This window comes from Micropterus salmoides, unplaced genomic scaffold, assembly GCF_014851395.1.
Source record: "Micropterus salmoides isolate LMB-PRFRI ecotype aquatic unplaced genomic scaffold, ASM1485139v1 Ms_hic_scaffold_15, whole genome shotgun sequence".
In the NCBI taxonomy this organism is placed as follows: Eukaryota; Metazoa; Chordata; class Actinopteri; order Centrarchiformes; family Centrarchidae; genus Micropterus; species Micropterus salmoides.
Genome location: NW_024040596.1, coordinates 13,452,976 through 13,479,689, shown reverse-complemented (window position 1 = coordinate 13,479,689; position 26,714 = coordinate 13,452,976). Strand labels below are relative to the sequence as shown.

The 26,714-nt window shown below is 40.8% G+C and overlaps 1 protein-coding gene across 1 annotated transcript in view; it reads right to left on the bottom strand.

Annotated features, from left to right (window-relative positions):
• tanc1b (tetratricopeptide repeat, ankyrin repeat and coiled-coil containing 1b) overlaps nucleotides 1–26,714 on the bottom strand; it is a 101,045-nt gene that overhangs the window by 51,127 nt on the left and 23,204 nt on the right. Inside the window, exons 3-4 of the mRNA XM_038720424.1 lie at nucleotides 16,538–16,744; nucleotides 7,484–7,588 (exon numbers count right to left, since the gene is read on the bottom strand). Coding sequence (XP_038576352.1) covers nucleotides 7,484–7,588; nucleotides 16,538–16,744 — 312 coding nt within the window. The remainder of the gene's footprint in view (nucleotides 1–7,483; nucleotides 7,589–16,537; nucleotides 16,745–26,714) is intronic.

Genomic DNA, 26,714 nt, shown 5'->3' with positions numbered 1-26,714 from the left:
CTCTTCTGCTTTACTGCCATATTACTCCAACCTGACTGTGGATCAAAATGGCTACCTTCCTGTCATAAGCTCTATTCTCTAACCTTTGTGCCACCACTGCTCCTACGTTGATCTGATCGCATCTAAAGCTTTATTAAGCAGCCATTGCCTGCAATGTGACATTGCCAATGTCAATGCTGCTAATATAAATGTTGTTATCTATTCTTACCACAGTAACTGATGACAACATTCTTTAGGTGTTTGACAGCATTACTCTGTGAAATAAGATCCTGTTTAACAGTTGGGCTTTTTATGGCAGTGCATTTAGCAGACTGTACTCGAGCAGACTGTACTCGATGTTACTTTGGTGTACGTCTCCCATTCAGTGGTGTTCTGGGCTCAAGGCCATATAAGTGTTGCAGTACTGTATGTCTCTTCTAATAAACAGAGAAAACCATTGTACACTATAAAAATTTTATAAGATGACACTAAACCTCTGGCATAGATAAAATATATCAGACATCCATCCTATCCTAGTGTGGCAGCTGTTTCTGTGGGTTTGTTCTCTAGTTCCTCTGTCTGTTTCTTCACTCAGAGACACATAAACACAACAATGAAACCGGGTCAAGAACCACAATGGTTAGTCTAATTTCTAACTGATAACTTGATCAAACAAAGGGTAAAGGACCTTCTAGTCCAAACCAAATCAGAAAAAACTGTCAACATAGTCCAAAAACAGAGGTCAGTGCGGGTGGTCAGGGTTTATCAGTTTCTCAAGCTGTCACGCATTCCTGAAAAGGAAACCATGAAAGAGGGCTGCTATGGTTTAGTGATTCAAAATGCTATCAGCAGGGAGCACTTCTGACTGCAAGTGGTCTACCTGTCTGCCAAGATAACCTGACGGTGGACTGAATACAAGCCAGACCTGCTGGCCTCCCTCGCAGTGTTCAGAGATTAGGTCTGCCCTTGTTTCATGTTAATGCACATTGGCTCTTTCACCTGGGGCACAGCAGGTTACTCACATACATGCATCCACACAAATCTATACTGTAGATGTACTGTATCTATGGGTGTGTGTGTGCATTTCTCACTCAACACTCTCTCACTAGTGTAGGTCTATAACTAACAAGAAATTGTAGTACAGAAAAAGGCAAAAAATGTTTAAGATAATTAAGTACTGCCACAACAGTTTGTCCAATAGGGAGTTTAGTATATTTATGTCCCTTTGAGACATAAACACTGTTTGTCTCAAAGGGACACTTGCTCTGTTTGGGACTGTGAGCTGCACTTTATCAGAGCTGCTGAAGTTAACATTTGTGTGGATTTGTGCTGAGATCAAAAGTGTTTCAGTTACTTTCAGTTTCACGTGCAACATGCGGTACGTTACATCCAGCGGATTAAGAACGTAATGCACAGTAGAGTATAGGGGGGGTAGACTTCTCATTAAATGATGACATTCTCGTTATATTCTGCCTTTTCGCTGGACATGTCAAAACACAGATTTGTGGGAGAGATTATGAATGCGCAGAAAGTTTTGAACATGAGCAGAAAACCTGCTGAAACACAGGAGCTATAGTCCAGGAATTTATAACTAAATTAAAATTAATTAATTTATTATTGAGGTGAAAAGGTGCCACATGCACATTTAAAGAGGTTACCCAGACAAAGACAAAGAGGAGGAGAGACTAAATCAAGACTCAGCGGGGATGATATTACATGAGAAAAGTTGATCTACACGAGAACCAGATCTGAAAGCATCACAGAATGACTGAGAGCTACACTGCGTTCGATTCTGTTATAGTTAGGTTATAGATTTTGAATTGCCACCTGAATTTGTGTTTCCCTTTACATAAATAAAAAAAGATGACCATAAACTGGTGCAGAAAAAAAAATCATCAGAATGCAACTGTTTCCAGTCAAAACTATAATGACTAGATAACAGATTGTTTATATTAGCAAAAAAAGCTCCAATGTGTGACTAATAATGAGTTAATATATATTCTATGCAGAGTAACTGCATTACAGCACATCTTATGCAGTCACCCAATAGCAACAGAACCACATACAGAATTCACATTCAATAATCATTTCTCATGCATGCAAGGAAATGTAACTTTCAACAACTTACCTACCCATTTCCGTTTTTTATTCAATCAACTCTGCAGCAGCATTCGGCTAACCTGATGGATAACAACCCTTAACACTGACATGCAGTCCTAACTGGTAGCCTGTGCATACAAAGAAAAAACTAAAAAGCTGGAGAAAGAGAACCAGACTGTGCAACCTCAGTAAATTGACTGAGCTATATGTAAGCTCTCTACCCAGGCTGTAGACTGCCTCAGCGTAAATGATTTGATGAGAAGAAAAAACAGGCTTGGTATAGTGTTGTCTATTATGACCCACCTGCTGTAATCTTGCAGTGAAAAAAACACCATCCAGAAACAATGAGTGTAGACAATCACCAGCATTGCTATCATGGCTCTCATTAACTACTCTCATCTTGATTAACCCAGTTTATTAATTGGTCCCATCCGAATAGAATTCACATGACATGATTTTTATCTCTGCGTCTAAACTTGCGCAACACTTTATGAATCTGTTTATGACGTCATAATGGTACTGACATTATTTATGATGCAGCATGATAAAACTGTGGCAGTAGGGCAACAGCAACTTTGTCTGTATACATAAGATAAAAGGACTGCATTAATCTGAATGGGAGGCAGTTCTGAAGTAAAATGATTACTTGATTAAAATTTGCTCCCTGTGCTATATACAGTATCTGATTACACTATCTTACACTATCCTGGAAATATGGAAAAACTAGGGATGTAGCCGGAACCACTTTTTGTTATTCCAGTAACTGTACAGCAAATGGAGGCAAAAACAAAACAACATCGTTATCTGCTGCCTGAGGAAGTTTATGAGCAGGTGTGAAATAGCAGCTGTGTGGTGCAAGGATAGAAGAAAGAAGACGGAAGGACGAGGACCAGAAGGAGGACAGAGGAGGAGGGGGACAGACAGGCTCCACAGAGCTGTCTTGGCTCTCTCCATGCTGAGAAAACAATCCAGCCGGTGCTCATTAGCAGCTGGAGTTTCATTACCACAACAGTGGAGCCCGTTTAATGAACCCTCGATGAGAACATGCATCCTGCTTCCCCATTTAAGATCGGAGGTACTAGGTGACGTGACCCCACGGAGCACATTGAGTGCTCTTACTGCACATTCCAATGTTAGAACCACAAATGTCCTTTGCTGTGAACACAGATGGAGTATCAAATGAGACATTACAGAATACTGAGGAGAGACTAGTGATAATAAGTAAAAGGTTCAGAGGGTGGGGATAGCCTGGTGATAATAATTATAAATAGTTTTGACTGTCATCTCAGCTTGACACTGTACTCTAGCTGTTATTATTGTTGTTCTAATGATAGATACAGATGGCATTTCATTAACCATTTGACCAGTAGAGCTTAAGATTCTGCAATTCACCCCTGCGGGGCACAGTGGCTGTGCTATGAGGATCCTCAAGAGATGGGCATCAGATTAATGAAGATTCAATATTAAACAAGGGAAAAGACAAAAAACAAAGTTTCAGCTTCCCGCTATATATGCCACAGAAAAGGTCCCTGCTTTCCTAAATGGTAGATGGAGAGTGAAGGCTGTCTAAATATCATCAAATGTCCTATAAATTGGTAACAATGGGTCTTGATTACACAATTTGGCTTGGCGGTACACAATACAGCCAGTTTGTAAAACTGCTTATGCGTAACAGACCCATTGCATTCATTCTTTAGAGGAAGAAAATGTCCTCACGTCCCTCTCTTTCAGTTTCTCAATACAGTATCGTACTAAGAAAATAAGAATAATCTGACATTAGGTCTACTGTTTAATTGGCTTTTGTTTTGTAGTGTAAAAAGAAGTCACCAGAGGTTTCCTTTATTTGCTAAAAACATTCCTTGCATGCCGCCTGACAGGACCACAGATATGGCTGTGATTTTGCATCAGATTACTTATCTTCTGATGAGATGTTTAAATATCAGAAATGAAAGCAACATTATGTAAGATGTGATTTTTAATATGTGATTTTTTTTAGAGGCAATTTGGCACCTCTACAGTTTCAGAGTGCAATTCACTTATACATTGCTGTCGCAAATATGGACAGCTGTACACAGTCGACAACTTTGCTAACACAGCCAAACATCAAGCAAGTGCAACAACAAAAGCTCTAGCAAACAAGCTAATATTACTTACTGTTTCAAGCCCAGCCTTTTATATCACAAAGCTCTCGCCAATGACTGAAAGCCAGTCCAATATTTACTCTTGTTTGGTCTCTTGCTTTGTCACTCTCTATCTTTTTCTCTTCCTCACTTCCCCCCGACAACATCTTCATCTTCGGTGTCTTTGCAGCCTCTGCCAGGATATCCATACTGAGTATATTGAGCTAGCTTCATTTTATAGCTAGCTTGCTGAAGAGTCTCTTGGTGTGTCAATTATATGTCATTTTGGCCCTACATTGTGCAAAAGTGATGCATTTGACAGCTAAAGACGCCTGTATTTACTAGTTTTCACAACAGTAACAATAATAGAGTGAATAGCACAAAGTATGGCATGGTCTCCAAAAGGTGTTAACAAATGAGTAACACACATTGCACAAGAAATGATAATGAAAGGTCGGATTACCACCAGTACAGTTAAAATAGAGACGTGAAAGAAATCCCACAGCCAGGTTTAAGTGGTGTAAAGTCACAGAATACTTAACAATATAAGTTGGGCCATAGGTTCAGCACTGACAAGATAATCAACACATGAAGGAACAGGTGTGTTGGGCCCGGGTCCCATAGGGGGGTGCAAGCAAAGCATAATCGTGGGAGAGGACGGGACGTGAGGTTCAGTCTTGATTGACAGAGACAGAGCTCCGTGACAACAGCTGAAACAATTTTGACAGGCAAACTGTTGGGCGCCTGTTGCAAATGCACGCAAACACAGATATACATAAACAAACATATATGCACTTGTATACACATAAGACATAATTAGAATGCACATTGCATTCACACACATGAAACGATCCGTCCTCAAAGACAGAGTTATGTGATATGGTTCGTCTGTGGGTCAAATGCATTTCCTTTCTTAGCCTAAAGCCCAGCCTGCTTGCACACAACGGAGAGAACTGGAAAGCTGACAGATCAACCAAAAAAGAACAAATGAATACATTAAAGCCACATGCAAGGTTTAATCATATCTGAGGATGGCCACAATGAAACACATACAAAAATCTGACATTCACCATTTTAGCCAAATCAGGGTATACACTGCCTAAAAAAAACACAAAAAGCCTCAGCTGCACTCAAGATGTGACTATTGATGTTAAGCATGGCTTTGAGACATCCAAGAGAGGCATCCTTCAGCACAACCCCCAACAAAAAGCCCCTTTACATTTCCCAAAAACTCACTTAACTTGGACTAAATGTCACACAGTTGTCATGCTGCAAAACTTCCAACGGATTTTCTGACTCAGATTCTTCCGGCACTGGATCAACATTCCATGCTGACGATGACCTTGCTACAAAAGCTGCAACCTCAAACAACCATTGCGTCCTGTCTCAGAAGTTAGCAAAAAAAAAGTCAGCATTGTTTACCCCCTCTGAAGTAAGAGATAAGGGTAGAATAGGTTTCCTTTATTGACAAAAGAACAATATGTCCTCGTCACATGTGACACAATACAACAAATCCAGTGATGTAACAGCCAAACTCATACATTCTCCAAATAAAATGCACATCCTATCTGTGTGAATTTGTCCACATGGGAGAGAAAAGGAGAGGCATGTGTAGCTCTGTTCAAAAGCCTGTTGTCAGCTGTACATGGGGCTTCATCCTACTCAGCTCGGTTATCCCAATTAGCCATCATTAGTCTGGAGTTTATATAGAGCCTAATTGTTGTACATAATTAGTTGAGTAAGTTGGATCATTCTGGTCATTTTTCAGCAGTTAACCTCTTTTACTTGCTAACTATATATGCGTTTCTCCATCATTGGGAGGGAGTGCACCAGAAGAATAATACAAGGCAAAATTAAATTTCTAATCTCTCATTTTTGTGCCCTTTCTGTGTTTGAGACTGAAGCAGTTGGATAGTTCTCTACATTTTGTCATAGCAAAAAGATTCTCTGGAGTCTCAGTCAGTAGATCTGTCACATACTAGTCAGACAGTTAGGCCTGTTATATCGCTTCAAGAGTAATTTTAGCCTAGAACGAAATTAGAGAAGAGGCAGCACTAAGTACACAAGGTTAAAACAACCACAACAAGATCCCTTCTGTACACTACTACTACACAAGCGGTTTTGTTAACATTAAGCATACTCACCTTATTGGGAAGTAAGAGGGAGGCTGGAATGAGAATCTTTCGAAAACAGCACATGCATGTGAATGTGTATGTTTATGTACATGTGCCTAAAGGGGGATCTCAGGTCTGCAGAGGGAGAAAATGCATAGGGAATAGTAGAAAGGTGTTGACTGATGGTAAGAAGGGGAAGTGGGGTGTTGTTGTGCAACCTGCAGTAGGTTTGCAATCATACTCAAAAACACTGTACCACGACTAACCCAACTAAATTGATTCTCCCCAAATATTTCTTTTCAAATAATCCAAACCAGCTCTCTCAAAACTATACAGTTCTTAAAACTAGCTTTCAAACAGCGCCAGTCAACCAGCTGTCATGAGATAACATTTATCTGGCGTCCGCGATCTGCCGGTAGCCCGCTCTGAGCTGAAGCATTGCTCTGTGCCAGCTGAATGTCAGACACACCCTCATGCCGTGGTATGTAGCAGTCAACAGTGTCTGGGCTGCACTGGGTAACTAATGTCTGTGTATGTGAGCTATGTACAATCAGAGGGCACCACTTTCTGTGTTGCCTTTTGCTAAAGATAACGCATCCTACAACTCCACCTAAACCAATGGGAGGAATTTGAGCCTGCCCTGCTCTGCTGGAAATCACAACAGAGCACTTAGCCCTGCACACATAAACACAGGTGTGAGTCAGCAGCAATAAAACTAAAGGCACATCTCACAGAAACATGGACAGACAAGAACACACATAACATACACAATTACTGAGAAATTTAAGGTCTTGTCCTCATAACATTCCCGTGAAAGAAAGCCAGTGCTTCGGTCAGACAATGTATGCCCAACACAGTGGAAAACTGACTACTCAGTAATCTAAACACACACTTTAAAATAAACACGGCACTATGATGTGTTTGTATAAGAGGCTACATGAAGGAACACTGCTCAAACACACTGGTACTTACATGTGCCACTCATGCAAGAACTGATGCTACCCTTACATTACAGAGATCTATCCCTGACCCCACGGACCCACACAATGATCCAGCTGACATCATGTACGTTTCTCACTCTTATGCTAGTTTGTTCGAGTCTAACTGTTTCCAGTTTCTCCAAAAACACAAGCAGCACATATACACAAGTAAACGAAAAGCATAACTCACCATTGTGTGAGGACTCCTTGTTTTCGGCCACCTTCCTCAGCGCTGAAACGATGGCATCAGAAGGAACACGAGGACTCTCCACATATTTGGGCTTCCTGATTGGACCTGCAAGAACGAATCCGAAGATACAGTCAGAATGACAGACGGAGAGAGTGTGTGTTAGACAGCGGGGGGGGGGGCAAAGAAATGCAAAAGAGGAGAGAATATGGGGGAAAGAGAGAGAGAGTGTTCTCGCTGGATTAACGTGTTCCAGATGGGACTAGGGATGAGAGGCAGTGGTGTCTTAGTTGGACAGGCTTGGCTGTACTCCGTAGCTCACATAAACTCACTCACACACACTCTCCCAGACAGCTCCCTGCGCTGATAACAGCTCTGGTCTGTCTGACAACCCAGAATATTGTCTGCACGGCTGGAGACTCCAAGTAAAACACTGCTAGCCAGCTCTGGGAATGTAAACTATAGCAGGAAACCACAACAATTAGCCCCTTAGTGAACTTTAAAAATGAGCATTTAAATACAAATGCGCACTGCTGGGGATTGGCAAAACTGACTTTTTCTGCATGTTAATCTGAGAGTAGCCCCTTGAAAGTACTCTCACGGACACATATGGATAGATTATTGTCCGGGTGTCCTGGTGTAAGTCAGATGATGTATCTGGGACAGAGGTACAGTACTCCAAGGACTGTCTTTGTCTTTAGTGAGGAGTCGAGGTTAGCTGTTCCCTCTCCTCATACCGTGACAGAATTAGAAAATCCCACAGCTCTACACATAATGCTTACTCAGTGTGCCATAACATAACATAAACCACTGAAATACGTAATCCACTAGAAACACATTTTCCATCATTGTGCGTACAAAAAGATTTGCCCCTGTTGTCTACAACATATTCTGTAGAAACTGCCTTTTAATCTGCCCTAAATAGACAAAACATAAGGTTATTTCTTTGAGTGGTAGCAAAGGCCTAATAATCTTTCCAAAAAGTGGCAATATAATTGTTTATACACGCAGGTGATCCAGTGAAGACACTAGACCAAATACTAAGCCATGAAACAAACCTCTCCCGAGCAACTAGCTGTCGCACATTTCGAGTCCTGTGCTACTATCCAACAATGTGTCAAAAAGGAATACATTCCAGAGTCCAGACACAAAAGCAAAAATTTTACTGCAGAAAATAATCTGAAAACAGGAGCAACAGCATGTCTCCCCTTGCCCCACTTCTCCACGCTACTCTAACCTTGACCTACTGTAACCCAATCTAAACCTCTTCCTGCTCCTCCAGACTCCTGTTATCAGATGACTGCATGTGTAATCCCAGTCATAACATAAAAAGTTAAATGAGAGATAGCCATTTCCTATTACCACATTCGATAACCAGTCACTCCCACCTAGAAAAAAAAATATCCTCGGAATCAGATGGAACGTTGTTTTTTTTTGTTTGTTTGTTTTTTGTTTGTTAGTTTTTTTTAAAATACAGCTGCGATCTTTGCATCATATACTAATAGTGGCAGTGCGGGTTAGTGAGAGGGTGGGTGGGGGTTACAGCAGCAGCCATGTGAGGGGAAATGATCTGGAAGTGTTATTGCAACAAACTAAGCATGAGAGTCAAAGTCAGCTTGACACACAGTGCCATCTATGGATATGTGACTTGAAATGCATAGTGAGGAGCAATTTTGATAACCGAGAACAGCTTCTGCCACTGCAAACTGGGTGTTCTCTTGCATTTTAGCAGAAGTCATGCTGTAGTCAAAGAAGGAAGGAATTCAAAGTAAAAGCCCAAAGCCAAATGAAGATGTCAGTCAGAGGAGCAGGAAGCAGCTCGTAGTATGTAGTGAAAAATACTTTTAAAGGAGATGAAGGCATCGTTTAAAAGCACCTTAATCGACAGTTTTGATTTCCAACACGTGAGATTTTACAGACTATGTGATTTATGATCATAGATGAAGTCTAAGCCTGAAGGGAACTGATCCAGAGAAGCATCTACCAAAGCAATCCAAGTCAGCATGTTATGTATCAGACAAAGCTAAAGAATCTGTTCTGAAAACCGCCATTCACGTGTGGATGGTCATGCACAACCTTTTACCCAAGAGCCACACGGCTCCAATTAAAGGGGCACTACAGAGACAGCTGTGTGTGAGACATACTTAGTTTAGGTAAATATCTTGGGACTGAAAGTACACTGCTAAATATGTTCCGTTGAGTGTATTTCATCTAAAAACAACAGGGGGGGGCAAAGTTTGAGTAATTTAAACCATATGCTTATGTTCAGGGTTGGTTTATAAAGAGCCGATAGGAACACAGGATCCACACATGAAATAACAAACATGCGGCTGGCTATCAAGGGTAATTTAAGGCCACATCAGAGGGCTGATAATACAGGGAAGAGTCCTTCAGCAAGAAAGAGGTCTCAGCATCAGCACATTACAGAAAAGGCACACAGGGGTTTCTTTTCCATTCCAAATCTCATTTCAAGATTTAACAGGGTGTCATTACCACACTACCCTTCTAGATGGAAGCACTGACGAATAAGCAATTGCAGTTTATAACAGGCATGAAAAGGTCGCAGAAATGAAGTGTCAAACACACAACCCTTGAAGGACAATGACAGAGAGGCAGAAACTGAGATGTGCTCTTACTTTTATCATATTTAGGATGCAAAATCCAGAATTTAATCTATTCACCTGCACATATATATCCAAAAATATATGTAAAACAATCTTTATTCACTTTAATTTCCCAAATTTTAAAAAGAACCACAGAGGAAATGACAATGAGAAGGACAAATGTGAGTATTTTCTACAGAGAAACACCCCAACTGTCAACTTGCTCACACCTCCACTTTCTATCTCAGAGCAAGACCTAGCAAATTAAAATGCACTAAGTCTCAGTATTCTGAACATACCCCATGCAGAGAGGACAAATGAGAAATATCACATTGTGGCGTCCTCTAAAAAGTAGGAAAGAGCTCATTGGAGCAAGGGAAATCTTGGTTCAAAAGTATATTGGGATAGAATAAGAAATGAAGCCCCAAACGTGCAAGGTACCTCCACCATGCTTTACAGTTGCCTGCAGACATTCTTTATTGTACGGCTTTACAGACTTTTGGCAAACAAACTACCTTCTGCTACAGCCAAGGATTTAAAATTTTGAGTCATCAGTCCAGACCACCTGCAGCCATTTTTCTGCACCCCTCTTTCCTCTGGCCTTGTTTCCATATCAGAGGTATGGCTTTTTGGCTGCAAGTCTCCCATGAAGGCCACTTCTGACCAGAATTATCCGGACAGTAGATGGTGTCCCAGGGTCCCACTGTTTTCTGCCTGTTCGGAGCTGATGGCACAGCTAGACATCTTCCGATTGCAAAGGGAAGTAAACATTATGTGTCTTTCATCTGCAACAGTAAGTTTCTTGGCTGACCTTGATCCTTAATGTTGCCCACTCCTTTGTGGTTTTTCAAAAGAGCTTGGACAGCACATCTGGAAATCCCTGTCTGCCTCAAAATTTCTGCCTGGGAGAGACCTTGCTGATGCAGTATAACTACCTTGTGTCTTGTTGCTGGGCTTAGTCTTGCCATGGTGTACGACTTTTGACAGTAAACTTTCTTCAGTAACCTCACGTTGTTAGCCGAGTTTGGCTGTTCCTTCCCAGTTTTATTCTTCTTGCACAGCTGTTTCTGTTTCAGTTAATGATTGTGTTTCAGCACAATGTTTGGTATGATTGTTTAACCATACACCTGACAATATGCCTACAAAATCCCTGACGTTGTGCAAGTGTACCTAGAAGTAAAATTATTGATTTGATTTAGATTTTTCTTCTTTAATTTATAAATATTACCTAATAACATATCTACTTTTGAAAGCATTCAGACATTACAGCATTTTTCCACACCTGCCTAAAGCCTTTGCACAGTACTATATATGTGTAAATGTGTATCTATGTAAATACACATGTTAAATATTTGGGAAGAAAGGCAAACAAACCGAAAGTAGAGGAGGAGATGGGTTAAGGAATGAAAACAGAGAGAAAAAGAGTATCTCTAGGGTAAAGCAGCCAGGCGAGCTGTGACTGCAGAGGACTCTTTACTCACTGGTATTCACTGTGAGATTCAGGAATCCATGACCAGTGAGCTATCACTCAGCAGGCACACATACACATGCCAACACTTGGATACCTATGACCAACAACTCAGCCAATGCCAATGAAAAGAGAGGATTGTTCATGGTTAGGAAGTGATCAAGGAGTTTTCCCAGCATTCTTCAAGATGGACTCTGACTTCTTCACATTTCAGCTTTTCAGTAAGACAGTGTGTCCTCTTTGTGCAGTGGAGGGAATGAAAGCAAAGTCTCACAACAGCCCTCTTTATCTTCAAAAATGTCATTCTTCAACTCAAAAGACAAAAATTAAATATTCTGGCAAAAAAAATTATAAATAAGACTGGTATTCTGAGTGCTGCATGTCAAACTCAGTGACCAGCGTTATTTATTGAACATCTTACAGAGAGCATGAGATGTACTTGGTCTTGTTAATAGATATGCCAATCTTGATTGAAATCTGATTCATTGCCAATTCAGAGCCTGACACACTGCCATTATCCTCTGCTGGTTAATGCAATGTCTGCACTGTACAACACTGAGAGACTGGTAATCTTTTTTTAAACACTACATGTTTAATAGTCATGACTAATCTCGCACAGGCTGTTTCACAAGCTGGTATGAATAATGTATTATCACTGTTCACATGTTAATACATTTTTAAAAAGGCGACAACAATGTTAAGTAAATACATTTTTTCCTTTCCTCTAACTATTTACAATCTAGCATATAGATTATATTAAATGAACATCCTGATTCTATTGACTTACTGAAGAAGCAATGAGGTGTGGAGGAGGAGTGATGGTCTCTTAGGCAGCAGGTGAATTGGGTTTCCACTGCAGATGAAAAGGGGGACTGCATGTGATAAGGAGCCAAAGCTGGAATGTAGTCAAGTGCGGTGAAGTGGAGAACTGCATAGAACTTTTCACTGGGTATTCATCTGAGGAACCTTTCAAAAGGATCACACAGTCTTATCCAGCTCAGCTCTCAGAATGCATCAATATTCCCTCAGGGCTGTCTGGTTACTGTTAATACTCTAGAGTTGACTTCAGCAGAGCCCAACTCAAAAGGGCGATTCAACTGGCTCTGAAGAGAGTTCCTTTACTCTCGACAGAACTGCAAAGTAAACTGGGCTCATCCTGCAATGTAGAGGAAGACGAAGGACACTAAGTTAATATTGCTAAGGAGAAGAGTGTGGCTGAAAATGACTGTAGAGAATTATTTAGTTATAAGGAATTATATCTGTTAGAAGAGGTGGTTTTCAGTTTAACCAGACTGTCCTTGAAGTTGTATATGCTGTTAATGACTGCTCTATAACCATGAGGCTTAGTGAAAACACACAAATCCACAAAGAGATCTTCAAGTGTTTCACCCAAATTACTTTCCTGTGTTGTTTTATGTGGTCTGCTGTGATAATTTCCTCTAAAGCTTTAACCCGTGCTACAAAAGAAAAAAAAAACTAAAATAATGCAGACATTTTACAGAATGGCTATGGTACTTAATAACCACAACAAAAGCAAACTGTAAAGACTGCATGTGGCTTAATAAACGGCCAACACCACTAATGTGTTGCATTTTATGTGCTCTGGGTAAACAGTGGGGCTGCTACCACAAAACAGAGATAAGCAACAAAGAGGTCATGGCATCAGACCATTGTCAGTAAAAGTAATCATCTGATCAGCTTACACACACACACACACACACGTTGTTAGAAGCTGCATAGAACTTCTTTTTAGGTTGGCCTTAAAGTGTCTGAACACAGTTTTTTCCCCAATTAAAGAGAATCAACAGGGTCACCACCCTGCCAGAGGGCTCTCTAGTGGTGATTTGCAGACCCGCTTGGCTGATCGATAAATGAATCAGTCTCAGAACCACAGAAAGCCAAAGCTCCCTTCAAAGAAAAATCCACTTAACTCGTTTCAATATACACAACAGCCTCCCGGAGGCCATTCCCCCTGTGGCCTCACTGCAGATACACCAATTAAAATGATACACTGCCTATGACAGCAATAAATCCATGTGAATTGCTGTTTTATGATCCCTTGCAGGCTGGCACAGAGGCAAAGCATGGCAAAGCACGGTCATGTGACTACAGAAAGGTCACACATCCAATGTACATAGAGTGGCAGCACCAGAATCACCTCTGTATTCACCACTCTTCCACTTTCACTGACATCTTTTGTTCCATCACACCTGATGTACTGACTAGAGCCATTTACACAATGCTGTTACAGGACTCATACCACAGAGATGCAGTGTGGTTGTAAATATTGTGTGGTCGTATAGTTCTCGAGTGCTCATTCAACAGTTGCAAAAGCGTCTTCTTTATACATGCGCGACTCACCAAGCAGTGTAGCCTTGAGGACGACTCATGCTTTTAATCCCACAATGGCACAGTAACCTATTACTACCAGAGGAGGTCACTGTGTAGATGCCCAGGAGACTGTCAGAGGTTGAGCACGGGCAGTTTCTAACTGTTGAAAAAGACCTTGAAACCTCATTTACTGTGTCATCAACTATATTCTAACCACTTAAGATACGTGATCTTTGACCTGTAGTGGGTTGGAGCAAGATGGGTCCATTAAGGCAACATTCTTACTAACTAACTAAATGTCCCCCTGAGCCTTTAGGGTGCCTGTAAACTATCAAGACTATAAAGTCTAGGTGCTGCTCAACACATGCAAGGGTGCTGTGTTTCATGGTTAAGCTCTGGGCTTAGCTGATCAAAGCTGTAGCACTCAACGCCACCAGGACTTTGCTGCTCGGGTATCCGTCACACTCCTAATTAGCTCAATGTTTCTCTGTTGTCCCCTGTGAAGTTTTCATGAAAAGAACAACCACTAAGTTGGAGCCGTCCAAACTGCGATAGATTATCCAATGTGTCAGGAAATGAAGCCAAGCCACAAAATGCTTTCTGAATCTGTGAAACCACTTCCCCTCAAAGCCTTCAGCGATGGCTGGATGTGGAGGAGAACAAATGGATGTGTGAAAGAATGCATTGATGGATGTGTACTGCATGTATAAATAAATGAGGGTGGTAAGGCTTGAGTAAATAATTAAACTTGTTGACAGGACTAGCTGACAAAAGACCTGGGTAGGTATGTAGAAACCTTTAGTAAATGTTGGCCAGCTTAAGAACAAAGTATTATCGGCTTTATACATCCTGGCTCTGGTTTAATAGGACCAGCCACCAAAGCCAGCACCCTTCTGAACTTTACCCCATGACTGTGTTGAAATGGTACCAATAATTCCAGCTTTCCTGCAAGAAATCCGGGGTAAATCAAAATGAATTAATCTTATTTTGTTTCTAGAAGAACATCTGCATAATCGCAATGAATGAATGAATGAATACTGTGCTCGCTTCTCGGGCTCAGGAAGAAGAGATGCAGCATTATGACCCAAGTTGTTTTCGTCGCAGAGCTGAGACATTTCCTGCAGCATGTGTTTATTAACTGGAGGTGTGAACTCTCCCCCTACGGGTTTTCACAGTTACCTGAGAGGACAGTGGAGGAGAGCCAACAAGTCCATCCCCCAGCCCGCTTTCCCTGGTTGTCCTCCATAACATCCTATCTTGTCAGTCCATTTTTCTGTCCTTTTTCCCTGCCTCAGAGCACCCAAGTGGGAATATTCCTTTAATGAGCGTTCCCCTTCCCGTGTCCCCAGGGCCCTTTTCACCTTCACAAACCCAGACTATTCTCTCTCTTCACCCCCCCCCCTTTAAATGTACATTTCATCAGCGCTCTCTTTGATGGGTTTAAAACGGTCATCACAAATCCTGTCTCACCTAAGGTGGTTCAATAGATTTGTTTTAACTTGAGTGGGGGCAGAGTAAATTAAACTCTACTTGGTTATTAAACTATATTTGTCTTGCTTTACCTCTTTTTTTATAAACTGGGGGCAAAGCATACATGCAATTATGTATAAGGCTTACCAGTGAACATTTGCATAATGTACCGCATTGCACTGAGAATTGAGAAGAGTTGCAAAGCAAATCAGTTTTGAAAAACACTGAAGCAAACGCAATATTTCCATCCCAATCTGTAGCTGAAATCAGAAATTGCCGTTCCCATTAATTTAACAGCATTGACCAGCTAAACGACACTTTCTTAATAGAGATGTGAACGACACAAGTTTCCATTAGGATTAAACCACACTACCCCCACACCATCAATTCATCTTTATACTAAACAGATCAAAGCTGTAACCACTCTAAACAAAGGCTAGATAGCCCACAGATGAATGCCACATGTGAGTGGGGCCACATTGACCACTTAAAGGATTTCTCTCCTCTTTGCCAAGTCTCCAGAATACAAAGACAAGTTCCTACAAAGCACCTACAAAAGGTGTCCCATGCTTTGAAGCACCCCACAGCTGCTGACAAGCATGTCCTTAACATGGTGAATAGAAGGAGCCAGGGAGGACTGACAATTAGATCTAGTGTAAACACATGCCCATTACCAGCCAGTAAAGTGTAAACACATGGTGCAGTTGTAGAGGCCGCTGCTTCGACACAAGGTGATCAAATACAAGGATGAAGTGACAAAAACAATCTTCTGTAACAAGTCTTAGCGCCCAGTCTAACTGCCAGGATCCAGAACAGTCCAGCTGTCATTATTACTTCATCTCCTGTCTTCTGTATGACTTTTATTTTTCAAGAGTAACAGTTGTTCAGAATAGTTTGGCATGTTTCAGAGAGGTTTAAGTTAAAAGCTGTGTTTTAAGGCTGAGAGGGACTGTCATTGCTGGAGCCCTGTCAGGTGTTCAACAATGCACTTGGAGGTAGACAGGAATGATCACATGTACACAAAGCCCAATGAGACAAATGCAGATCCCAATTTAAGACTAAAATAGTGTAAAAAGAATGGTACAGAACAGAAGTGTTTTGTTCTGAGAGCATGTTACCCAGTTGCAATACAGCAACAACATCAGGAATCATATAAAAATATATATATATAAGTACAAACACTACCTGGTGATCTCTTGCTAGGGCGTAGGGGCATCATGTAGGACTGCCGAGGCAGGAGAGGTGAGGATGGAAGAGACATGGACACTCCCTTGGCCAGGCTTAATCTGAAAACATCATCCAGGACATTAGGGTGACCATTGCCAGGCCCCTCAGGTTGAGGATTTCCCTCAGGTGGAAATCTTCTTTGGGCGCTGTGGCTGTGGACATCACCTGTTGAGGAGTCACAAAGTTATTACTAGCTCATGTAATTGGAGTCGTTACATTTTGCTACCTATTTAGTTATGAATTGACCTTAAGCAGTACAAACACACAAACACACACAGACTTAAACTCTGAAAATTATTGAACAAAGTACTCATGTGTGTACTGTGAATGAGCGCACAATGCTGTCTCTTAGGGCTCTGCACTCTAAGCACTTTACAAGCAGAAATATACTAGAAATTGTGCACATGCACACTGGCTGAACCTAAGCTTAACATAATTTTCCAGTACATCATCGCCTGAAAGCGGTTGTATCATCACCTGTTTTTCACATGTGTCCTTGAGGTCACATGTTTCCAGGTTTTTTCTTAGTTAGTGTCATGTCTTAAGCACATTTTTCTTTCATGTGTTTTTCAAGATAAACAAACTGAAGGTAGAATGAGAGGATTTGTGCAGCTGTGTTCACACTTGTAGGACTACATGTAAAGACATTAATTGACTCCCCCAATACCATAGTCACTTCCAAATCAGGCTCAGTGACTAGAAACAATCATTTCCTTCACAAGTCAACATTTTCTCATGTGAGATCCGACCACGCTTTTCAAAAGATCTGGCTACTGACGGTCACAAGTAGGGAAGTTCTCTACTGAAAATATGTGTTAAATAAATTTAAAAATTTACAATGAAAACCATCAGTTTAACCTTACCTGGACTGGCAAGTACAGCCATCTCCAAACAAGGTATTTTATTTGTAATGCGTGTGTTGCGGTAGTTTAAGAACATAATATTCAGAGGCACCACATTGAGAAACACCTAACTCTCCAGACAAACTTCCCTTAGGGATCACGGGAGAGGGACCCTAAAGTGCAGAATTTGATTGCATATTTCAAAACTGAAGCAGTAAACATTGCTATTATAATTTTTTACAACATTCATTTGCATTGTTTAAATTGTGTCATTACCAAAAGCTAAAAGAGGCTTTTAAAAGGCTGCTGAAAATAGCCGGCCAATCTACATTTCCTGGTTTTAAATCTGGGCCAGTTGAATTTGTAATTTGCACACAGTCAGCGCTTGTATGCAGCCTATGGTCAGACTCGAGCATACAAAGCTAAAACAATGAGCTAACAAGTCTAAAAGCTGCAAAGAACTACATATTTGGGGGTTAATTTTTAGTGGATTTAACATTACTAGTGGCAATTCTTTCACATTACATAAAGTAATTTTAATTATTCAATGAACCAATCAGGTAAAGCCAAGCTTTTAGATGTGCGCCCAGTTATCTAAAAACTGTATGCACAGATTCTTCAATAATTTGTGTGCACTTATCATTGCTTACATTCACATATGGTTAAACTATGCTATTGTTGTACATAGTTGTTAAAAAGGCTTTATGGATCATGTTATTTGACCAGTACAATAGTCTGTGCATTACATGTTCCTTTACCATATACCCATCATGTTCAGAGTTTTAAAGCTTCAGTAAGGTAAACTAACTATAAAACTATATTAGCACTCAAGAGTCACCTAGTTGGATAGGTGACTTCTGTAGTATTCTGCCCAAAGAGATGATTATTGTTAGATACATTTCCAAAATACAATTTTAGGCAGAAATGTGTTCTGTGATGTAGTAAGATAAATAAAGATGACCAAACTGACCTTGAAACTGAAACAACCCAAACAACCTACCACATCATTTTCTTTTACTACCATCCTGAGTCTGAAATCCAGCATTGTAAAAACAGAGGAAACCTTGGCAACATTGTTTTGCTGCAGAAAGAAGCTTGGCATTTTTAAGTAGGATATATATTCTATGAACCCAAAGATGGCAGCTTTTCAGGATCAAAGCAAACATGTTGTTGCTAACTTAACATTTTCCAATTTATCAAATGAGTTTTCACAAGTTTCACACAACAACAACTTACTACATCCATATAGTTTCAATTTACTGTTATGCAACCATGTTACACAGGCAGGTGGCACAGGCTTGCAGAGAAATCAGCTTACACAGCACTGATAATGGTGGATTTCAACATACAGTGGTCTCTCTTACTGAGATTTCCTGTAATCATCCTGAACAAAACTGAAATACCGAACATGCATCCAGTTTTTGTTTCAATGGAACAAAGCTTGAAAGAGAGCCAATTTCAGAAAACCGAAATTAGGATGGAACGCATATCCAATGTACCTTTTGCAATAAGGTGGTTTTATTTACGCTGCCCACTTTTTTGCTCTTACCACAGCTCCTAGTCCACTGCTTTGTTTGCAAACAGTGCAACATCTGCCACTGCCTCTGCTCAATACATTATTTGATAAGCCCCACCTCCATTCCAGCATCCACCTGTAGGCAATGTTTTGTTTGTTTTTTGCCCTCGAGGGAAAGTTTACTGACATAATTCCTCACATACCTCCTCTTTGCTGAGCTTTGTGTATGCCTGCAGGGGTTGATGCGGAACAGATGCCAAATACTGACTAAGTTCATACTCTGTATCCACGTAATAAATGAGTCCCATGTGAGTTGGTGAGTTAAAATTTCCTTGCATGGGAAAGAATACTTGCTGATTCTGTGGGGAAACACTTTTGACCACCCACATCTTGCAGTATGGTTCTGCTGTCAAAATTTCCCTCAAGGGTGTAAACAAGTCAAACTAAGGCTGAAGTTACAAGTAAGCGCAAATAAAAACAGTTGAATGAAATCAACTTGACACTAAGAATAGCTACAGGTTGCCAGGCCAGAAAACATGTCAGAGATAAGTCTCTTCGCAGGTTGCTAGGGACACAAATGTGACTGCTACAGGCTGGGGGAAAAACAGAAGAGACACACACAGGACAAGAAAAACACAGGGCAACATAATATGTATTTAAACCCGGGGTCATGAGCCAGTAAGCATTTCTCATGCCATCGGGGCACATGAGAAGGACATCTAAGTTAGTGGAGTAAATAAGGCTGTGTCATTGACCACTGAGTTAAGATAACGTGTAATTCACTAAGCACACTGGCTGGATGTTCCCTGCTATGCCTCTGTAGTTACTAAAGGACAAAGAATCATTGTCATCAGGTGAGTGACGCTGTTGTAGTTTGAGGCAGACAGAAGAAGTCCATTGCAGTGAGCATAAAAAGGAACATCACGGACAAAGAAAAGGACAATATTTCAGTGAGAAGTGGTGGTGACATAAGAAGGGAAGGATGCAGTTTTCATAGTTTTTGAACTGTCCGCCCAGAATACAGAACTTAAAAGTGGACGAACTCACAGTCCAATATTTTTTGGCAAACAACACTGAGGAGCTTGAGATACCAAGGGCAAAAAATTGGATCCAGGTCACTCCTTGATTTATAATTGTTTCTAGTAGCTGCATCAACCTAACCAACCTAGTAATCATAATCTCAAAGCCAAAAAAAAAGGAAAAACATGTTACACTGGTTGCTGTGTTGTATAATATGATCCAGTTGTCTGAAAATCTGCTGGCTTGCAGGATAAGACATGAGGTGTCTTTTATGGTGTCACTCTTCCCTACACTTAATCATTTGTACTTTAATGACAGCTACATTTCACTTCTCTGCGGTCATAGATTTTGCCTACATTTTTCTGTCACACCTATTGAGATACTGTAATTTGTTCTCCTCGCAGAAACTGTTCCCCACAGTCTCTACAGATGACTTAATTTCAGACTTGCAAATTACTTAACCTGGATACTAGTTTGCTCAATGCAATCCAAGCCCTAGATGGAAAAAACAGGTTTTGCTTTACTGAGAACCAATCCTGCATGGAAAGACCATTCTAGCCATGGAGCCTGCTAACGGCAAAGTAATCTATTCTGTGGAATAAAAGTTGCCCATTCATCATGGCCACAAATTAAAATGTATGAATTATCAACCTCAAGATAACATGTAATACCTAACTAATAATACAGACCATACGTCAGCAGACCCAGCTAAATCAGAACTGCAGATGTGGTGAACCACAGCAATGACAATTAGCTTTGGTTCAGTTTTCAGGACTAGCACTGACGACTGTCTGTAGTCAGAGGTTTGTAGAAATCACTGAAGACTCAACTACAAGAGGGAAGCTACTATTAGCATTGTGTTTCTCTTCTCGGGGAAATGAGTGTTGTTGGGCTGCTGGGCTAATCAGAAACAGAGACCCATTTTCTCCACGCCTCCGCCTCGCCACAGGGGACACAAAGCTGTTCTGTGTTTTAAAGGGCTCCTAAACAAAGAAGAATGCCAGAGACAGGAAGCGGAAAGGTTGCAAGACACCTCTGCATGCCTTCAGACATGGAAAAACCTGTGAATGACCCAAAGGTCACTCAGCCAAGGCCAGGACCTGCCATCACCCCCGACCTGAGTGGGTCCCACTGCATCTACATTGATACTGACACTTAAAGGATCCTTAGGGAAATGTGTTTGTCTGGCGGTGAGTTAGATTTGCAGATAGTGAAGATTTGATGCAGGGAATCTGAAGCTAGTTCTCTCTGTGGAGAGCATTCAACATGATCCATATGATGAGAGTGATTTCAATTGCTGATCCTACATCAGTATCGAATCTATGTCCTCTGTGTGTAAGGGTGTTAAAATTAAATTAATTAATCAGAAATTAATAACGATATATTTCCGCGGGGGCAGTGGTTAGCACTGTCGTCTCACAGCAAGAAAGTTTTGGGATCAATCCCCGGTTGCCCCCGGTTAATTGGTGTCTCTAAATTGTCCTTAGGTGTAAATGTGAGTGTGAGTGGTTGTCTGTCTTCGTGTGGCCCTGCGATGGACTGGCGACCTGTCCAGGGTGTACCCCGCCTTTCGCCCAATGTCAGCTGGGATTGGCTCCAGCCCCCCCGCGACCCTGTACACATGATAAGCGGTTGACGATGGATGGATGGATATTTCGGGGGACTGTGGTGGCTCAGGGGTTGAGGTGCTGACCATGAACCATAACAACCCCAGTTCGTGTTGGCCATGGACCTTTATTGCATGTCATTTCTTATCCCTCCCTCCTATCATCGCTCTACTATAACTCTTAATTAAAGGCATAAAATATTTCAACAATTCATTAACAGTGTGTGTACAAAATGAAGATTATAAAGCCCCTAATGTGTGGGATTTGAAGGATGGATTTGTAACAGCAGATAATATACTGGGTATGCTACCTTTCTGCTTTGTCAAACTACTCTTCACCAGTTCCTCTGACAACAGCACTAGCTCTCCATTTGTGTACAACCTGACAACTAATGGACATATTTAAGATCTAATAATGGAATTGGTATTTGTGATTCTGTGGCGGACATTATAAACACACAGATGCCCTTATGTAGGGGAAACTGATTTTTATTAAACACCATCCAAAGCTTACATTGGGTATAGTGTAAAAGCTGCCAGCAGAGCATTCACTTGCTGCATTCACAGCAGGTCATGGCTGATACAGGTTTCAGCCATATAGCATGCTAAAAAGATTATGGCGAAAGTTGTAATTTTGGTAGTTGGTTCTGAAAACAAGAGGCGCCACATAAAAGCTGGCCATTCAAGTACTGGTGAATAGGCTGCAGTGTGTCACGGTTACTGCTCTGCCATCTGACCATAACTTTATAACGCAGAGGGACACAAGGACAGAAACTCGCCAGTGCTATTTCAGTTACTTTCCTAAACCCTGGTTGGGGAAAGGCCTGCAATTTCAGTCCCCACTGTGGTCAAGGAAATCAACCCTTTCTAATTATACAGCGCTGCCCCAAGATGATGTAAAAATGATTACAGTCCTTTGCGTGCTCTTTTCTCCTCATCAAAGTGAAGGGCCAGAGCCCACGAGGACATGCAAAACCCATTAAAAACGGTTCAATATTATTTGAAGACATTGATTTAAAAAAATAAACATTAAAGTACAAATCAATTATTTGAGCAGGTCAATATGAGTCAACCCTAAACATTTATTCCAACCAATGTTCCGTCTCACTGTCTCCTACATTTGCAGTAATGTCATAAAGATGGAAACGCTGTAATGTAAATCAAAACTAAATATAAAAAGGGAAATAGAAAACTGTCTGAATGCTGATAAAGGTATCTTCGTTGTTTGAAAATGCATAAAAGCATTTTTTAAAATAATTTTCACTCTTCTGTGTTTCTCTTACATTGTGATAACAGTATGTAGTGAATGGTTGTCCTGTAGAGCCTTTACTCCACATAGCAAAGTGATCAACTTATGAAATAAAAGTCAACCACAAAGAATGAAAACCCTTATCTTTTTCCATGCATGACCTAAGCGTCCTCCTGTTCCCCCTGCTAGCATACTTAGCATTGTCCAAACTCAATGCTGGATGCTTTCGCCTCTCAAGTAAATCTGTGCAATGGAATGTGATCTGTCACTCCTTGTGAGGGAGTGCAACGCACCCTGAAAGACACAGACCCTCTCCTTTGTCCAACAGAGGCTTGAACTGTCCAATAAAATGATATAATGTTAAGGCACATAACTCTTACACACCTCTCAAACATGAAAGGTACATTTGACATTTGTCTACTGAATGTTCGGTCTGGATTGTAAATCAATACACTTCTCTGCTGAACAATAGTATACATAAATACAGTATATAATTACCAAAATAGAGTATCTCTTTTACTTCTCTACTTATAGTGTACTACAGTAGAAGTAGGCTCGTTTGGCCAACCATCTTTCAATTTCAGTCTCTCTCTCTCTCTCTCTCTCTGGGGAGTCAGTTAAATAGTGTTTCAACGCCAATAAATTACATTAATTTCCACAGAAACTTCGTCACCAAAGATGAACAATGACCCGTGTTGAACCCAAGTCGAGAGGAGAGGACAGTAGAAAGGTTAGCTGATGCACATTGACCTATTGAACCACATCACTGTGTCTGTCTGAAAGGGAAGTCAGGCTTCAGTTGGTACTGGTTTTAAAAACAGGTGTCATATTGACGCTGGTGTCAAATGATTTCCAACAATACACAGCCCAAATGATAGATAACATTTCAGTAATGCTCATGATATGCGCTTTAAGTTAAGTGTGTATTTCTTGTGCTGAGATGTAATTTTGGGGGAAAAAAATTGTGGTTTAAAGAGTCCCTACAGAGTGACCCTCCAGGTGACCACATGATGTTGGAGTTATCTCCCTTCTGTATCACAATGACCAAGGCAGCAACACAAGAAAGTGATAGTAAGTTGAATATTTATTAGGATTGTGTGCCTACTGTAATAAAGATCTGACAATAAAATTTTTAAGTAAGTTACGGCATGTAATGTAGCGAAGTCTCAAGTCATGATATATACCAAGACAGAATAACTGAATTAGCAGAGAGGAACAGCAGTGTTTCTGTTAGTTTGTCCACTGCCTGCTGTATTCAGGCAAACCACAAGGAGTACTATTGACGGTGCAAACTATTTAGGCAAAAGATTGTTATAATAGAAAAGTCTATTTATACAATATGAGCCATAATCCTAATCTAGTTTCCCTCCATATACATATACTGTACACACAACCACGCAAACAATTACTCGATTAGCTCCTCACTAGTTAATTTTAGGGGCCACAGAGAAAATGAACAGAGGCTATAATTAATGCAGATTCTTTCAGTCGACACACAAAGCACGATGACCATAGGACAATCCACCAAAGGGGGAATTCTCCCGCTAGACTGAGTGCTAATGTGGATTCCTTGTGTACTTCCGAGGCCAGGGTGACAGTCTCACAAAAGCTGTCATGGTTAACACGCAGCAACCCACAGAGAAGAGAGTGAGAGCCAGACAACAAGGGATACAGCGTGGGGGAGGGTGCTCAGTACACATAGTCAATGATCTAGAAAGGACAAATCAGATCTAATATGTTAATAAGATGCAAATCTGTTCAAGAAATAAAATATAATAATAATATAAACATTTGCCATACAAACAATATGTGAAATGCTATGGAGGCGTGTAAAGTGTTTTTCCCATAAGGCCATTCTAATTTCAGACCCGTTTACTCAGTCAGTGGTAGCCATAGGAACAGTCAAAATACTCTATGAGGCTGCCTGACAAAAGACTGTAAAACTCAGACTGATGTAAGTGATAAATAAATCATAAAGCAAACCAAGTGTGTTAGGTCTCTTGCAACACATTTGTCACATTGTTTATGCATCATTGTCCACCCGGCTTCATTTCTTGTGCAGAATTAAGTATATAAGGAATAAAAGGAAACCAATGTGACATCTCTTCCTTGCAGCATCTAGTTTTCTTGTCTTTTCACTCTTGTTTATCGTATGTTAAGTATTTAAGCACGACTGCCCACATCCCTCCTGTGGGCATATTTTCTACCGTGAATGTCAATTTTGTCTGCAACAATCAAATTCCATTAACTCCAACTATCCTGAGCAACTCACTTACTAGTTTCAAAGGATTACTCATCTATGCTGGTGGCCCTGGAGGAGGGAAAACAAATCTGACAGTGTCTTTAGTTTTAGCTTGTCAGAAACAGGAACCGTTCCAGCAGCTTTGAAACCCTCAACTCAAATTTATATGCACTTGATAATGATAACAAATTAGCTGCTTTATGCAAAAGCTAAGATGCTGTAGGCAAAGCAAGACTGTAAAATGTTCTGAATGCCAAAGACTAAGACTGTCTGTCTCTCACTTTCCCTCTGATGCACACTCTGCAGTGGCCTGAGCTCTGGAATGCCTTCCCCACTGGCCCCAGGGGAAGAGAGACTGACAGGGAGGGGTGAATGTGTGTCTTGGGGAGAAGAAGTACAGGAGGAGGAGGAGGAGGATGGGGAGGAGGGGGGTAGCACTGGGCAGGCACCATGACACTTCCCATACCTCTTCATAAACCACCAATTTAAGTGGGAATGGAAAAGAAAATATGGAGGTAGACAATATCGTTACCTTGTTTTATTTTAAGATTTGTGACAGGGAAGAAATAGAAAGGCCAGTAAGTGGTCGCACAGAGGAAAAATATTGTGTGCTACATCATAGTACAAAAGTGAAGCAGGTTTTAATTAGACCATTCTCACTGAGTAAGAGGATATTACCACAAATACAGATGAACTGCTTGACCTACCCTAGAAGAATCTAAACAGAGAAGAGCAAGTATGCTATATTTGTGAAAATGCACAATACTAGCCTATGATTGCACTCATTTGGTTTATCCAACACAGACTTAGAAAGTACAGCATATTGATGGTGAGATCTTGCAATGACACTACGTGTGTGTTTACGCCATCCATCAGTGTCAAGGTCGCTCCTGAGTACAGTGTTCTCAAAGGTAAACAAAGGGCAGGAAGAGCATTTCTGTATTTCTTCCACTGAAATTTAACACTGAAAGGAGGTAGCGTGTAGGAAGAAAACACCTGGAAATTTAAAAGGAAAATATAGTTCTGTGTAGACAAAAGATAATAGCACGCATAACACAAATGCATATTTTTGCCCATCCATGAAAATCTAGATTAACCAAGTGGCCAATTTGAGTTGCCACGGGCTTGACCTTGTTTCATCAGAGCTTTGGAATAAATTAGGGCAGGTCCACTGGCTGGAGAGTTATTGATATTCATGCTAGCAGTATTGTGTGTGAGGTCCCAATATGACCGTCTATCCTCAGGCCTCCTCAGTCCCAGGCTTTATAGGCAAGTGAGGCACATTGTTCACTCCGACACTGCGGAAAAATAACCCGCTCACCTCCTATCCACTCTCATCCAACAAAAACTAATCCTTACCAGAGATCTTCGCGTGGTCATAGGGAGCCAGCTGTTGTCTGTGATCTAACACTCAATTAGTAGTTCCTAGCAAGATTTTTTAAATTCTATACATACCTGAGAACATACCTACAACAACTGAGGCCTTGTAAAGAAGAGATAATACACTGACACTCTGCATTACAGACATGGATTGCAGAGTGACATAATGGTTTTATGTTTCTTAATGTCCTTATGTTTCTTTCTGGTAGCATCCCCGATCAACAGTCTAGGCACAAAAAGAGAGTGACAAATTACCTCATGATAAAAGTCTTGATTTGTA